At 36.0% G+C, this 15,795-nt stretch overlaps 1 protein-coding gene across 2 annotated transcripts in view; it reads left to right on the forward strand.

The window, feature by feature from the left end:
* The window catches only part of INTS13 (integrator complex subunit 13), a 32,458-nt gene extending 17,147 nt beyond the window's left edge, over positions 1–15,311 (forward strand). For both annotated transcript variants that reach the window (XM_027838528.1, XM_027838529.1), the window contains 9 exons: positions 4,119–4,208; positions 4,426–4,515; positions 5,858–6,036; positions 6,645–6,815; positions 7,762–7,916; positions 8,172–8,402; positions 10,324–10,463; positions 13,315–13,450; positions 14,935–15,311. In XM_027838528.1, the coding sequence (XP_027694329.1) occupies positions 4,119–4,208; positions 4,426–4,515; positions 5,858–6,036; positions 6,645–6,815; positions 7,762–7,916; positions 8,172–8,402; positions 10,324–10,463; positions 13,315–13,450; positions 14,935–14,974 (1,232 nt within the window). In that variant the 3' untranslated portion in view covers positions 14,975–15,311. The remainder of the gene's footprint in view (positions 1–4,118; positions 4,209–4,425; positions 4,516–5,857; positions 6,037–6,644; positions 6,816–7,761; positions 7,917–8,171; positions 8,403–10,323; positions 10,464–13,314; positions 13,451–14,934) is intronic.
* The last annotated feature ends 484 nt before the right edge of the window (positions 15,312–15,795 follow it).

Genomic DNA, 15,795 nt, shown 5'->3' on the forward strand with positions numbered 1-15,795 from the left:
GCCAGATTTGAACTCGAGTCCTCCTGACTCCAGGGCCAGTGCTCTATTCACTGCACCACCTAGCTGCCTCATCATTATTTCTTAATACACAGTGATATTCACTAACTTTTTTTCAGCGATTCCCCAGTTGATGGAAACATGGTTTCTAATTCTGTGCTATTACGAACAGTGCTAGTAATATTTTGATATATATTGGGCCTTCGTTTCTGTCTTTGACTTCCTTAGGGATTGGGGCATGGAACCAGCTCTCGGTTTCTTTATATCAATTCACTGTATAATTTGGATATCAAATCTTTATCAGTTATATTTTATGCAAATATTTTTCCCACTCTATGGTTACTCTTCTAACTTTATCTTCATTGTTTTGTCTATATTAGTATAACTTGAGATCTGGTAATGCTATGTACCCTTTTTTTGTATTCTCATCATTTCCCTTTAGAGTCTAGATCTTTTGACCCTCAAAATGTCATTATTTTTGTCTACCTATGCAAAGTAATCCCTTAGTAGTCTGGTATAGCACAAAGTCTAAAAATAAATTTAGATAGTATTGTCTTTTTTTAATTGTATTGGCACAACCCAGCTATTAGTGGTTTATAGTCACATGATTTAGACTTTGTATCTCTAAAGAGTGTTTTGAAGTTTCATTTATATAGCTTTTATGGCTAGCTTTGTAAGTTAACTCCTTTGAGTATGTTATGTATTTTGAAAGGAATTTCTCTTCAGATCTTTTCTTCTTGGGTTTTATTAATACTGTATGGAAGTATTGATGATTTTTATGGACTTATGTTTTAATCCACTTACTGGAGCTATTGATTATCTCAGTTTCTTCACTAATTATCTGGTATTTTCTAAGTGGATCATCATGTCATCTGCAAATAGAGATAATTTTATCTCCTCTTTGTCAGTATTTATGCCTTTTAATTTTGTTCATTTATTTCATTACCATTTGCTCTAACTGGCATTTCTACAACTCTATCAAGTAGTGGAGAGAGGGGTGTCAAAAAAGTCTTTTTGATGTATTTAGGGTTCAGACCTGTTAGAAGAATGCATTCCAGAGTATTTCAGGCAGTGGTAGAGAGGATGCTTTCTTGACATGGAATCCCCTATACCTTCCAAAAAACTGGATTGTGGCATAAAAACCTTTAGGACCTACGGGCAGCTTGGTGGTGCTCAGTAGATAGAGCTCTAGCCTTGGAGTCAGGAGGACCTGAGTTCAAATCCAGCCCCAGACAGTTGACACTTACTAGCTGTGTGACACTGGACAAGTCACTTAACCCCAATGGCCTCACCAAAAAGCAAAAAAAACCCCAAACTTCTAGGGTGCCCCCTTTTCCCCCCTCTCCGTGGGATCACTTTATGATATTTCCTCAGCATTCCCTTTCTGCTGAATGTACTCAACTCCTTCTCTCTCTATGTTCTCTTCTCCCCCTGTTGTTCTAGTCTTAGTCTCTCTTAATGCTAGAGGTAGGGAGAGAAATTATACTTATCCTCCTGTCCTTTAAAGTCCTTACCAAGCATTACCTGAACCTCACTTTTCCATTGCCTCCTCTCCTTTTCATAGGGGTATTCCTACCAAGGTGGCATATTATCTATGTAAGTGTAGCATATCTGTGATAAAACCCATCCTGATGTAGGTCTGGAGTTACTGTGGAGTACAAAGGGCTTGGAAAGCCCCCTCTCAATTTCTAAACTAGACCCTTGGCCCATGCATCTCATGTGTACCTATATCTCGGATAATATGGTGGACGTGTGATTGTCAAAAACCCCGCAGGATTAACTGCAGAATCTTTAACATTTTGCCTGTCTGAGTTGCCAGTTCCAGCATAGCACAGGTAGTGAGCATTACCATCTACCTGTCATTGAAGTCTCTAGTACATAATTCCAGATAAGTATTGGTCTTTATGAAATGAAATCTTTCTGGGAGGAGGAGGCAGAGTTAGGAAAAAAGTGCGATTGACTGAGCAAGTCTCAGTTAGGTGGTGAATGATCACCTCAGTGAGGCTGATGTGAGATTGGGGGAGTGTGAAGTCACGGACGAGGTTTTGCAAGAGTTTCCTCTTTCCAGGACCTCTATGCTTTGGTTTCTTAGAGCATTTGCTTGGATTTAGCTTTAAAGGAGACATTAATTTTTGAAGTGCTGGGGATTCAAAGACAAAAATAAAATAGTCTGCTCCCAAGGAAATTAATAATAGCTAATAATAATAGCTAACATTTATATAGTGCCTACTGTGTGCCAGGCACTGTGATAAGTGCTTTACAATTGTTATCTCATTTGATTCTCACATCAACCGTGAAAGGTGGATGCTATTATTATCCTCATTTTATAGTTGAGAAAACTGAGGTAAACATTAAGTGACTTCCCCAGGGTCACATAAGTGGTAAGTGTCTGAGGCTGGATTTGAATTCAGGTCTGCCTGAATCCAGGCTTGGTGCTCTCTCCATTGTGCCTAACTTACATTCTATTGGGGGAAAATAACAGGTACACAGGGGAAAAAAATACAAAGTAATTTGGGGAGGAGGAAAATAGAAACTGGGAAGGTGGGGATCAGTCTAGGTTTCCTGGAGTCACATCAGTTGTTTTCCTGCAGTGGCATGTAAGCTCCTTGAGGACAAAGGTCTTTTTGTTTTTGTCTCTGCATTTCCAGGGCCTAGAACAGTGTATGACAGGATAGGTGCTGAATAAATGCTTGTTGAATTGAGTACACACACACACACAGACACACACTCTCTCTTTCTCTCTCTCTCTCTCTGTCACTCATATAAAAAGACAGTGTATGTGTGAGTGAGTGATGAGTGAGTTTGGATCCATGATAGTATTAGCTGTTGGAGTTCCCTATGAGGAAATTCCTTCTAGCAGTGCAGATCTGCAAACTTTCTGCAATTTATAATTTACTTAGTTGCCTGGGGATCCCAAGAGGTTAAGTCATTTGTCCAGGGACGCATAGCTATTATGTGTCAGAGGTAGGACCAGGTCATCCTGATTCTGAGGTTTGGCTTGATAACCAGTTCCATCATGCCACTGATGGTCTGTATCCCAGACCTGAAAGATAGCCTGGGCCAAAAGCACAGAAGTAGGAGTGAAATATCATATAAGGATGTTAGAGGTTGGAGTTTACCAGGGGAGGGAGGATCAAGAATCAGACTGCCTCTGTAATAGACTGCCTTTGGGGAAGTGCCTGGCCACTTGGATGCCTTCTATCTTTATTGTGTCTGTGAGTAGGACAATCCAGATCAAGAGCTCAGTGAGGAACCTTTGCTAGTGCTCCAGAAATTGCCCAGGCCCTCATTGCCTCCTGCATAGACTTACAACAGCATCTGAAGCCTCTCTGCTCTCTAATCCATTCTTAGTCTGGGAGTCTGACCCCAAAGGTTCTGTAGATAGATTTCAAGGGGTCTGTGAACTTACTTTGATAACTTTATTTCAGAATAATTGGTTTCTTTTGTAATCTGTGGATTTTATTTTATGCATGTAAAAACATTCTGAGAAGATGTCACTAGGCTTCTTGGGCTGCCCACACAGGACTTCATGACCCACTAGAAGTGAAAAATCCCCTGCTCTCATCCAGCTTCCATCCATCGGTCTTTCTGCTTCCCTGTTCAAGAAGGCTTCATGGTTCCCTCTTGCCTCTCGGCAAAAATATACTCCTTTGTTTGCTAATGCTTCAAAATCCAGCTCTTATGTCTCTTTAGACTGATGCTCTGCATCTTCTCGTCAGCCTGAGTTACTTGCTCTTCCCTCTACATGATAGTCCATCTTGTGCTTCTGTGCTTTTGCCCCAATGCTTGGTGTGAATACTCTCCTTCCCCACTAATGGCTTTGGTGAGCCCTAGCTCGTTTCAAGGCTCAGCTTCAGTGCTGCCTCCATCTTATAAGAGTCCTTTCCTGATTCCTCAGTTGTTAGCATTCCCCACCCCCAAAATGACTTGGTATCTCTTTTATGTGGACTTGGTATGCCCTATGTAGCGAAGGTACTTGCTTTTAATATTTCTCTAGTATGGTGCATTGAACATAGTAGGCCCTTAGCCTTAGTAAATATTTGTTGAATTAAATCTGGTATCTTACATAGAAAACTGAAATGTGTACTTTCATCTGCATTTTTTTTGTTGATATATTAAAGGTGATCTCCATTTGGGTGGCAGTAGTAGAGAAGGCTCATTTAAAGAAACAGTAACACTTAAATGGTGCACACCAAGGACGAATAATGTTGGTAAGTACTTAAAATAATTAAGCAAAATAAAGTATTAAAAATAAATTATAAGGCACTTATGACATTTTTAAAAATGATAAATAGATTTTTTTCCCACTAATTCTTTTTATTTCATCTTTAGTCATTATTGTAAAGGTCATGGGGGAGGTAACTTCTCCCTCCTATAATGGAAGTGTTGCTTTATGCTTATTTACTTAGTGTTTACTTTGTGTTTCAGAATTACATTATTGCACAGGAGCATATAGAATTTCACCTGTAGATGTGAACAGCAGACCTTCCTCCTGCCTTACTAACTTTCTTCTGAATGGTAACTTTTTCCTTTTTTCCATTGGTACAATTTCATGTGTAATTTTATAAATGAGAATACTTTGAAGTAGGTGTGCTAGTTCACCACAGTTAATTGCTAACAGATTCTAAAATCTGATCTGGGTCTGGAAAATTGTTTCCTCTATATCCTTTTAACCTTTTTCGCACTTATTTCTTAGAATTTAAACATTAAAGAACTCACTGAAGTGATTTTTCAGGGATTCAGGAAATGACTTGTGTTTCTGATCTTCCTCAAGTATTATGTTTCATTAATGAACATTATGACTAAAATATTTTCTGATTTTTAGTTGTTCCTCAGATTTCAAATTAATATTTTGAAGGGGAAAATAACTTAGAATTACTTCTTTGATTCAAAATAGTTTTTTCCTAAACTATAAAATTGTTATGAACTTAGTCAACGTTATAGCACAAAGCCTTTTTTTTTTTTTTTTGGTCCTGATCTTCGATTTGATCAGGGTAGGTAATTCTTGACCTAGAAACTCATTCTACCAATGCATGTTTGTAATTTTTAGTCTTATGTGTAGCCTGGGGACACTGAGATGTTAAATCACTTGCCAGTAGTCTCACAGTTGGTATATATTAGAGGAAAGACATGAACCTAGATCTTGATGACTTCAAGGCTGTGGACTTAGTGGACTTTTGTCCACTACGTTGTCCTGCCTCTCTTTGTAGCATTATATCGAATCATTTTTATAAGTAACTAAGAGTAACAATGTACCCTTGTAGTAAATTTAATTTTACTTTTATGTTATACATTGGGAGGATAGAATGGCTACACAAAATTCAGATTTCAATAAAGGTCTTAGAATTAAATATTGAATATTTCTAGGAATGCAGCTGCTCAGAGCTGTATTCTACTGCAGAAATCTCCAAAAGAATTTCCTTTTAGAAATGATAATGGTCCTTTGAACAGGATGGAAACATAAACTTCATTCAGAAAAGCCTTAATAGCTACAAGAACTCAAAACTTTTAGGTGCTTGTGGTAACAATGAAGCATCATGAAATGGACTTCCCTTTTTGTTGCTGCTCTTCTAGAGACTGGCCAGAAGTGCTGTCACTTTCTTTTTTGGTATTCAAACAACTTATGAAACCAACAAGAAAATAAGATGTTTTACCAGAAACTAAACTTCAATAGCTTCCTTTATATAAATCTGAAAAATTAGAGTAACCCAGTTAATTGAGGCTGGAATACAAACCTGGAAGGGAAAAGACCTGCTGGATAAAACCTGTGGTTGGGTGAACGAAATGAATCATCCAGGAATATGTTTAAAGAGGAAAAAATCACCAGTTTGAGTTAATTTGCTGATCTTCTTCTTGACAGGTCGTTCTGTTCTACTGGAACAGCCACGAAAATCAGGTTCCAAAGTCATTAGTCATATGCTTAGTAGCCATGGAGGAGAGATTTTTTTGCACGTCTTGAGCAGTTCTCGATCCATTCTAGAAGATCCTCCTTCAATTAGTGAAGGGTGTGGTGGGAGAGTTACAGATTACCGGATTACAGTAAGGCTCTAATGTCTATGAGTACTGCTTCCATGTTTTGAATTTACCAGGCTGTTAAAGGGACTTTTCTGAGTAAGATGGCTTGATTTTGTTTGTTTGATTCTGTTTCTGCTTTGTTAATTTTGTGAAGTAAATAGTTTTGCCCACAAGATTGATTTAAATATTTAATGATAACTGTATATTCATCATATAATCACTTTAACTTTAGTGGGAAACCAAAAACTCTGTCCTTTAAAGAAATTGAACTTCTCAGAAGTTTTAGCCTTCAAAACATGTAAATACAGCCCTGTTTTTTCCATGTTTTAAAGATTTCCTTATTCCAAACATAGCACCATAGCTTTAGTTTTGGCTCAGATCTCTTTATATGTTTGAGTACGTGAGTGTATATGTATATGTGCATATAAACACATATAAGTACAAGATTTCTATCTAGAATTATCAGAAATGTTTCTGGACACACACTGCACAAAACAAACAAAAGATAGTGTCTTATGTTTCTTCATTGCATGTCATAGAATATAAACTTTAAGAGAGGTTATTAGTTTTGATCCATACTGTGTAAATTAGAAAATATAGTTTCTAATTTTATCTTGTTTGGTTATCATTAGGATTTTGGTGAATTTATGAGGGAAAACAGATTAACTCCTTTTCTAGACCCCAGATATAAAATCGATGGAAGTGTTGAGGTCCCTTTGGAACGAGCAAAAGATCAGTTAGAAAAACATACTCGTTATTGGCCTATGATTATTTCACAAACCACCATCTTCAACATGCAAGCAGTAAGTAATTTTAAATTGTTGCACAATTTCAGTTTTCCTTTTTGGCTACACAGTTTTGCCAAGCATAATAAATAATTAACTTATTATGTAACAATTATATGATTTATTCTGATCAATATAAGGGATGCCAGCTGTGGAATATATACAGTAGAAGGTAAGCCTGTTGCAGTAGAAAGAATACCAGCATGGGAGTCAGGAAGTTTGGGTTCTGGTCCTGGCTGGTCGTGCATTGATTGTGTGCCTTCAGGGAAGTCATCTCTGGGCCTCAGTTTCCTTGTATACAGAATAAAAGAATTAAATTAAACCAGCAGTTCTGTAATAGCTCCTTTCAGGGAATCCATCAGATCACAACTATTTTCATAATTATGCTGATATTCTCATTTCTAATATGGTCAATAATGATAGATGAAACCTACATAAATAAAACCTCCTTAGAGGGTTTTCAGTAATTTTTAAGCATGTAAAGGGTTTCTGAAAACAAAAAAGTTTGAGAACCTCTGGATTAGAAAATTTGCAACTTTCTGTTTCTATGAAATAAGTAATTCTACAATTACTCATATAGAATTTTAGAGTGAGAAAGAACCTTACCCTGTAGTCTTCCCCCTCATTTTACTACTAAAGGAAGCTGATTCCCAAAGAGATTGTGATATAGATATTGATACATATAGATAATTGATAGCAAATCTGAGAGTATAAGTCTTCTGATCCTCCAGTCCATTGTTTGTATTCAAGAATCTCATTTAGAAGATGTTTTAGTGAAGGGAGCATGGCGGTATCCTCCCCTCTTTGAATAGGGAATGTAACTTTTTAACGAGCTTTAATTTTGTTTGAAGATTGGGTCTTGATTCTTGAAATATTTAAAATCATATTAAATATTTCACTTTGACTTTAGGTACTTTGGTTGTTCAAGATATTTGAGTTTTGTTTTTTTTTTTTTAATTAATAGGTAGTTCCATTAGCCAGCGTTATTGTCAAAGAATCCTTAACAGATGAAGATGTGTTAAACTGTCAGAAAACAATATACAACTTAGTTGATATGGAGAGAAAAAATGATCCTCTGCCGATTTCCACAGTTGGTACAAGAGGAAAAGGCCCCAAAAGGTAGTTGGTTGTTTTTTTTTTTTAACTCTTTTCACATAATTTAAATTTTAAGAGATTAACATTTGTACTACAGTAATTTTTTCTGGTTATCAAATAATATAATTGGATGCACAATAAGTATCACATAGGAGAAAATGAATACCATGTTTATATTTCTTTTTTTCCTCAGCGTTGGTTAACTTTATTTTATGGCATTTTAGCTCTGGTGCGTTCTATTTTATATGAAAAAAATTGTTTTGCATTTCTTTACTACAGAGATGAACAGTATCGTATTATGTGGAATGAATTGGAAACCCTTGTCAGAGCTCATATCAACAACTCTGAGAAACATCAGCGAGTCTTAGAATGTCTGATGGCATGTCGGAGCAAACCCCCAGAAGAAGAAGAGCGGAAGAAACGAGGAAGGAAGAGAGAAGATAAAGAAGACAAATCAGAGAAGGCGGCAAAAGATTATGAGCAAGAGAAGTCCTGGCAAGATTCAGAGAGGTGACTTTTAAAATTTAATAAATGAACAATAGAGGATATTGGCATGTGACACATTCTGCCTACCACACATTTGAATATTCGAACATTTACATATTAGTGGTTTATTTCATCTAGTTTTATCATTGTGTAATATAACATCCTCTCAGCCATACTCTCTTTAACCATCATAATCAGATTTAGAGCTGGAAGGGACCTTAGAGGCATCTAGTTCAAGCCCCTTATTTTACAAATGAGTAACAAGAGGTGCAGAGAATTTCAGTGACTTTGACAAAGTTGTACCCGCAGGAAGTAGGAGGTGCAGTGCTGGGATTCAGTTGATTGATGAAAACCCATATCTTGTAACTCCAAATCCAGTACTTTCCCGCCATACCACAGTAACTTGCTCAGTGTCATACATATCTTTTTCCTAATTATAGAGAGAGAGATTGCTTTATCAGTTACATTTATTGTCATTTTAAATTGGGGGAAAAGTAGGGATCAGAATTTATATTTTTCAGAAGTTGAAGTTATTTTTGCTATTAATTGCACAGTCCCCTTAATAGTCTACTCAGTTCGTGCACTGTTTAGTGAAATAAAGATTAAATTTTGATAAATTGAGCAAAAAAGTAATCCATAATTATAAATATGTTAACTGCTCAACTGGCTGTTTGTTTGCATGTACATAATTTTCCTACCCCACCAGAGGTGAGGCTCTGAGCCATGTAGAAGTAATAACAGTATGGTTGAGGGCTTTTGATTTAGGGTGTTTTGTTTTGTTTTATTTTGTGTTTTTAGTTGAAGGGGCTCCTTTCTTCCTACTTGAGGGAACTGAGATCAATAGCACGTAAAAATAGGTCCACCTTGTCAACAAAGAAAATTTCTTCTCTTCATATCTTTTGTATCCTAGAAATTCTTATGTGTCCCAGAAGTGCTTTTCCCTCCTAACTCTGCCTGAGGAGAGGAGGAGTCTTGGTTGCTAACTTTTGGAACCTAAGAGACTATCTATCATAGAGGGAAAAGTCTGAATAATAGTTTTGCCTTTTTTCCTAAATTGGTAGAAGTAATTTTTTTCTCAACAATTTTAAAGTTATTCCTAGAATTGAGTTAGTTTCTGTCTGTAAATTTATGTTTTTAGATTTTCTTAAGTTTTTCAAGCCTTTTAAAGCTATTTTTGATTTAGTGACATTTTGTTTTTATTTTTCTCAATTATGAACTTAAAAACAAAAATAAAACTTAAACATTGCAACATTCAAAGGACAAAGAGGATCATATATGAATTGTTATATGGTTTACTTTTTAAAAAGGGTATATTAAATTTCACAGAATAGTAATAAAACTGCCCTATTTTGTTTTCCCTTCTGAGCTTGTTTTGTTTGCTTTTATTATTTTTAGATTGTTTTGTTGATATTCTTTTACTATTTTTTCTGTATCAGTATTACTACTCAGTAACTTCATTTCCCCCACCTCTAATTCCTCTCTTATCAGAAATTACTGTAGTCAAACCAAACAAATCAGCACTTTGGCCAGGTCTCCTGTGCCATCGCCTCTCTGCCAAATGGTAGGAAGCACACTTTCTCATCTGTCCTGGTGGTGATCCCAGTTCTGAAGTTTTTCAAAATTTTTCCTTTATGTTGTCCTGCTCTGTGTGAGTTCTTAAGTAGTATTCTGAAAGTTTCATAACAACATTTCATCCTATTCATTTATTTAATTATTATTTTGCCCAGGTTGAGATTAAGGGTTTTTACTTCCTATCACTTTATGCATTTTCTAGGTCTGTGTGTATGGTTGGAGATATGAAGATTTGGGGAGGGAGGGGAGGAGGAGCGTGTCTTTTTGTTTTAAAGTTATCCTTTGTAGAGAAATGTCGATTTCCAAAGACTGGTAATTTTAAGAATCACGTTAAAAAATATGCCTTAAAATTCACTGTTTGAATTTCCTAAAGATTAAAAGGAATTTTAGAACGTGGAAAAGAAGAATTAGCTGAAGCAGAGGTTATTAAAGATTCTCCTGATTCTCCAGAACCTCCAAACAAGAAGCCTCTTGTTGAAATGGATGAAACTCCACCCGTGGAAAAGTCCAAAGGTGAGAAGAGCTGGGACACCCTGTTGTGAGAGGTTCTTAGAATCCAGTCATCTCAGACAGCATCATCTAAATGGATATTTGTTGTTTGAGGCAACAAAAATCCTCCCTGCAGCACCTTTGATTTTCATTGCCTGGAAAAATGTTGGAATGAGAATTATAGTGATAACGCCATTAATTTCCTTTGAGAATAAAGTATTGTAATGAAGTCCAATTTAAAGTAAAAATGAAACCAAATCTTTATGAATTATGCAAGGTAGAATTGTGTGCATTTCAGCCATATATGACAAAAATACCTTGTGCCCATTCCCTTTTTGTTGAAGGTGAACAAGACTGATTACAGAATCAAGACATTTTTCTGTTGGTTTTCTTTGTTCCCATTTCTCTCATTCTATATTTTTCTCTTCCCCAAGTGTCAGTCCTTCTGTTTACTTCAATCTTTCCCCTTGTTGACCACCTCATAACTCCTAGTTAAAAAACAAAACAAAATATTTGCATTGATTATTTTAGTGTGAATGAGTTTTAAGCAATTTATTGTTTACTCATTGCATTTTAAAATCTTTACTTGCATTTTAAACCTTTTAATTCTAATTATGGAATAAGCTGTCTGTCCCTGTTAAAGGATTTATAGGCATCAGCAAGCAGATGAGAAGGTAAGTTTTTGAGAAATGCCTCTACCTTGAAAGTAACTGGTGTTTTGTTTTTCTGTTTGTTTTGTTTTTGGTGGGTCTTGTTATAAAGGAGAGGGGCAGGAAAATGAATTAAGGATTTGTCCAGTCCCTATAGTTGTAAATCTGGATGCCGTGATTCTCTGTAGTCAAAAGAGCTGCCATTTTCATAGTGCTTTGAGATCTGCAGGGTGTTTTTACTTATATCACCTCATTAGAGTCTCATCACGGCTCTATTACTGCACCTTTTTTTCCTTTTTTCTTTTTTACAAAGAAGGAAATAGAGGCACTATGGGGCCAAGTTGCCAATTGGCATATAACTAGTAAGTTTCAGAAGGGAATTCAGCCTACAATCTTCCTAGCTCCCCAGTCTGTCCAATTTTCTGCTGATCAGGGTGCTCCTTACCAGAATCTAGCCTTGGATTTAGGAGCAGAAGCATGGAGTCCAGCTGACCACACTGCATTGCCAGGGGCCTTGTTTTTTCTTTTTTTTTAATTTTAGGAGTTCAAAGAAGCCTGTGTTGCTTAGACTTCACTCCCGAAACCTTACATCTGCCCTGCCTTAAAAGAGGCCTGTGGCACCCTGAACACCTCTGATGCTTATTAGTTGTGTAGACTTGAGCTGAGCACCTCAATTTCCTGGCCACAGTTTTCTCATCTGTGCAGTGAGGCTTGTATGTGAGAGCCCCCGAAGTCCCTTCCAGCTCTGCATCTGTGGTCCAGTGAGCCTTTCTTCATCCTCCTTTCTTGTCTCCTCCTTGGTCTTCCTTCTCATCTTCTGCATTCTAAAATTTCCAGATTCATACTGTTTTCTATCACAGTCAACACTAAAATACAATTTAAAACAAATATAAATATAGTATAGAGCTTGTGTGATAAACTGAAAAACATCCCTGTTCCTCCTGTTATCAGTCAGCGAACAAACATTTAGTGCTAGAAATAAAAAAGGCGAAAAACAGAGAAACAGTCTCGTCCCCTATTATCTTTATCTCTCTTAGTGAAGTATGGCATTAATATAGATCTCCTTAATTGTGGTATTTTCTGGCATATGGGTTTGTAAATAAATATATATTATAAATTAACATCTCAGGTAAGTTATCAGGAGGAAGTGAAATTATATTTTGAATTGAATACTTTAAGGTCAGAATATATTTGACATCATTTAGTGACTCTTTTGAGATTATTTGACAATATCAACATATTTAGCCTTTGCTAGTTTTGTGCCACTATTTCTTGAGGGCCCAAAGTACCCCAGTTGAGGGAGAAGAGGGTTGTAGATAGCTTACTTCTTCAAGGTGAATAAACTATAACCTGGAAGTAGAAATAAAGGTTCCCATATGTTAAAACACATTCTGGTGCTTTAGAAGGGAAGAAAATTATTCATGATAACCTAGACATCTACTTTACTGTCAATATAGCAACTTTCCTTTCTCTTTAGGCTCTTAGCAGAATACTCTGAGGGTAATTCCATGGGGAACAAAAACTTTAGATAGAGCTTAACTTCTTGTAATAATAGTAATTCACCTTTATATCGACTTTTGGGATAACGAAGCAGTTTCCTTACATCTCTGTGAAGAATAGTTTTTACAGATGAAGAAATTGTGTTTGAGAGAGGTCAAGTGAAGCTTGGTAGCTACAAAACTGAAACAAGTGTGATTTCAAATCCACTAGTCATCCTGGACACTACTTGGCCATAATTTTTTTCTTTATGTTTTACTTCAGTGTGCTCTTTTGAATCCATATAGTTGCATTTTTCAGTTGCTTTATTTTTCTCTTCACTCAGATCATGAAGATATATCAGTAGAGACAAAGATATACTTTTGTATTATCAAACTTCAGTCCTTTATAGAGAAATAAGAAATTGCTTGAAAATAGTGGAAATACTTTTTCCTAACCATTTTTATTAAATTTGATGTCTTAGAAGAGAGAAATTATTTTGAATGAAGGGAAGATAACTTGGTGGGTACGAAATAGTTTATATGTTTCTTTTCCTTTTTTTTTTTCTTTTCAGAAAAACCATTTTATTTAATCAGTTATCATAAAGCATTCTTTACTAAATGGCTGTAATATAAAGATAATTTATTCTTTTCTTGGTATTTTATGAAATAGGATAACATTGCCACATGCTTGACAAGTCTAAAATTGAGTCGATTATTGAAATAATTTCCATACCTCTTTTTTATTAGGGCCAATGTCCTTGCTGTCTTTGTGGAGTAATAGGATTAATACTGCCAACTCCAGGAAACACCAGGAATTTGTTGGTCGTTTGAATTCTGTCAACAGTAGAGCTGAATTATATCAACATCTTAAAGAGGAAAATGGGTTTGTATTATTGAATATAGTGCCTTGCATAATAAGCACTGTCACAAAAGCTTCCTTTTCCTTCAGAAATCCAACTCAGTAAACATTTTAAATGCCAGAGTGGTCTATATTTTTAACCTTGAGGCAATAGGGAGCCAACTGAAACTTCCTAATAGGACTGCGAAAGGGTCAGACCTGTTCTTTAGGAATATCAGGTTGTCAGCTTATATGGAGGTTGGGTTAGAAAGTAGAGAGGCTTGTCATTAGGACACAAATTAGGAAGCTGTTTCAGTAGTAGTCCTGGGGAAAGGTGATGAGCCTTGTTAGAATTATTCTTAATTTGAGATGCCATTGGGATATTAGAAGTGGAAATGTCTTAGCAGGCAGTTGGAGAAGGAAGACTGGCACTCAGGAGAGAGAAGAGAGCTGGATAAGTAGATTTGGAAGTAACTTGCAGAGAAGTGATAGTTGAATCCATGGGAGCTGATGAGATCAACAGACATGATGTTGAAATCAGGAGAGAGAAACCCGTTTAGAGCCATTAGCTACACCCGCATGTGCGGGGTAAGACATGAATGGTGATACTGCAGAGGAAACTAAGGAGGACAGGTGGGATGAGAACCAGCAGAGAGCAGCGACAGGAATCCCAGGGAAGAGGAATTACCAGTCTTGTGAAATACTGCCAAGAGGGTCATTAATGATTAATAAATTTAGTCTTTTGTTAATATGTTAAGATTATTAAAGCTGGCAGGTGTAGAATTTTTTACATTTGCTGTCAGAGGATAACTTTTAAAAATGCTCAGAAAAACTCTTTGTGAAATTATAGAAGAGGGTCACTAATATGCCATAGAGTATAAAGGGATGAAGTGAAATACTATTCTTTTTAACACAGTAGTTTTGACTGGGAGAGTTAGGTTTAAATTCAAATAAGATGCAGACTTTTTTGTTTCTCAGCTATTTTTGAAGATAAATTTCATTTCAAGCTTTCCATAGTCTGGCTCCCACTGACCTCTCCTCTTCATGCACTCTGTTCTAATCAGACCATCCTGCTTGCTGTTTCCTGTACAACACATTCCATCTTGCTCAGGTGCCACCTCCTGCTCCTGGCCTTTCCTGATTCTCCCCCTTGCTCCCACCTCAGTTATTAGTGTCCTCTTTGTTCTTGAAATCTCTTTGTATTTATCTATGTACATGTTGTGTTCTTCTAGTAGAATATTTGTTTCTTGATGGCAGAACATTGTATCGTTAGTGCCTTACACTAGCAGACATGTAGTAAATTTGTTTTCGTTTTTTAAATTGCAGTTGAAAATTTACTGATAAGAAAGAAGGGAAAAATCCTTGAGTTAAGTAGTAGGATTTTGCTTTGGTCGTTTGAATATGTTGAAATTTGACTTTAGTTATTTCAGTTTGGGAGCTCTTTCGAAAGATTAAGATCTTTTAAAGAGTAAGACCATCTGTTAGATGTTTTCTTCTTCCAACATCTTTTTTCCTCTTCTTTTTCTCAGGATGGATACAACAGAAAATGGAAAAGCAAGCCGGCAATGAGCAGTGACTTGAAGAGCTAAACCTTAGTATATGGCGTAAACTGTTTTATGCTAGATTTGATACTAGTACTTTTTCAGCAAGATTGTATAGTTACATTGCCTGGACTAGTTTTTACAATTTTATAAATTTCATCTAATTTGATCTTTTTGTACAAAATGTAGAACTGGCACATGATAAGTGAAGGATTCACAGACGGGATTTGTCCTACAAATCATAAATGCATTTTGAAGTAAAGAGCATTTCTTCTGGAAATGTTAAAGACGGTCTTGTATCTCTTTGCCAAATAAAATTGTTAAAATATCTTTAAAATAAAATATTGGAGAATTTTTAAAATTTAAAAATATTGCTATACTTATTTAGCCAAAGCTGGTTTTAGAATTTTTTTTAGAAATGTTTTGAAATATTCTAAGATTATGAGAGTTAATAGATAGCCATGATTTTAATCCGGCTTGTTAAGCTTTGAGCATTCAACAGACTACTATGCAAACAATAATTACTATGCAGGGTACTGTGCTATCTATCAGCAGTTATGTTTTGTTTATTTTGCCAGCATGGACAATTTTTTGTCTTATCGTTGATGTTTTCAGGGAAATCTATTTTAAAACAAAGCTTTTCTCATTTGCTCTTATTTTTTAAATCATTCTGGAAAATAGTGTTTAGTAATGTTCGCTAATTTTTTGAAATCAGGACTGAGAATGCCACTGTGTCTCCTGTCATTGATTAGAAGATATCTTTTTTTTTTTTTTAAAAGGCTGTGATGTAAGTGTTCTAGGCTGGAATCTGGGCAGATCTCAAAGCTCTCACCAAGTGCTGTGAATGTC

Source organism: Vombatus ursinus, unplaced genomic scaffold (genome assembly GCF_900497805.2).
Source record: "Vombatus ursinus unplaced genomic scaffold, bare-nosed wombat genome assembly UNPS02014830.1, whole genome shotgun sequence".
Classification (NCBI taxonomy): Eukaryota; Metazoa; Chordata; class Mammalia; order Diprotodontia; family Vombatidae; genus Vombatus; species Vombatus ursinus.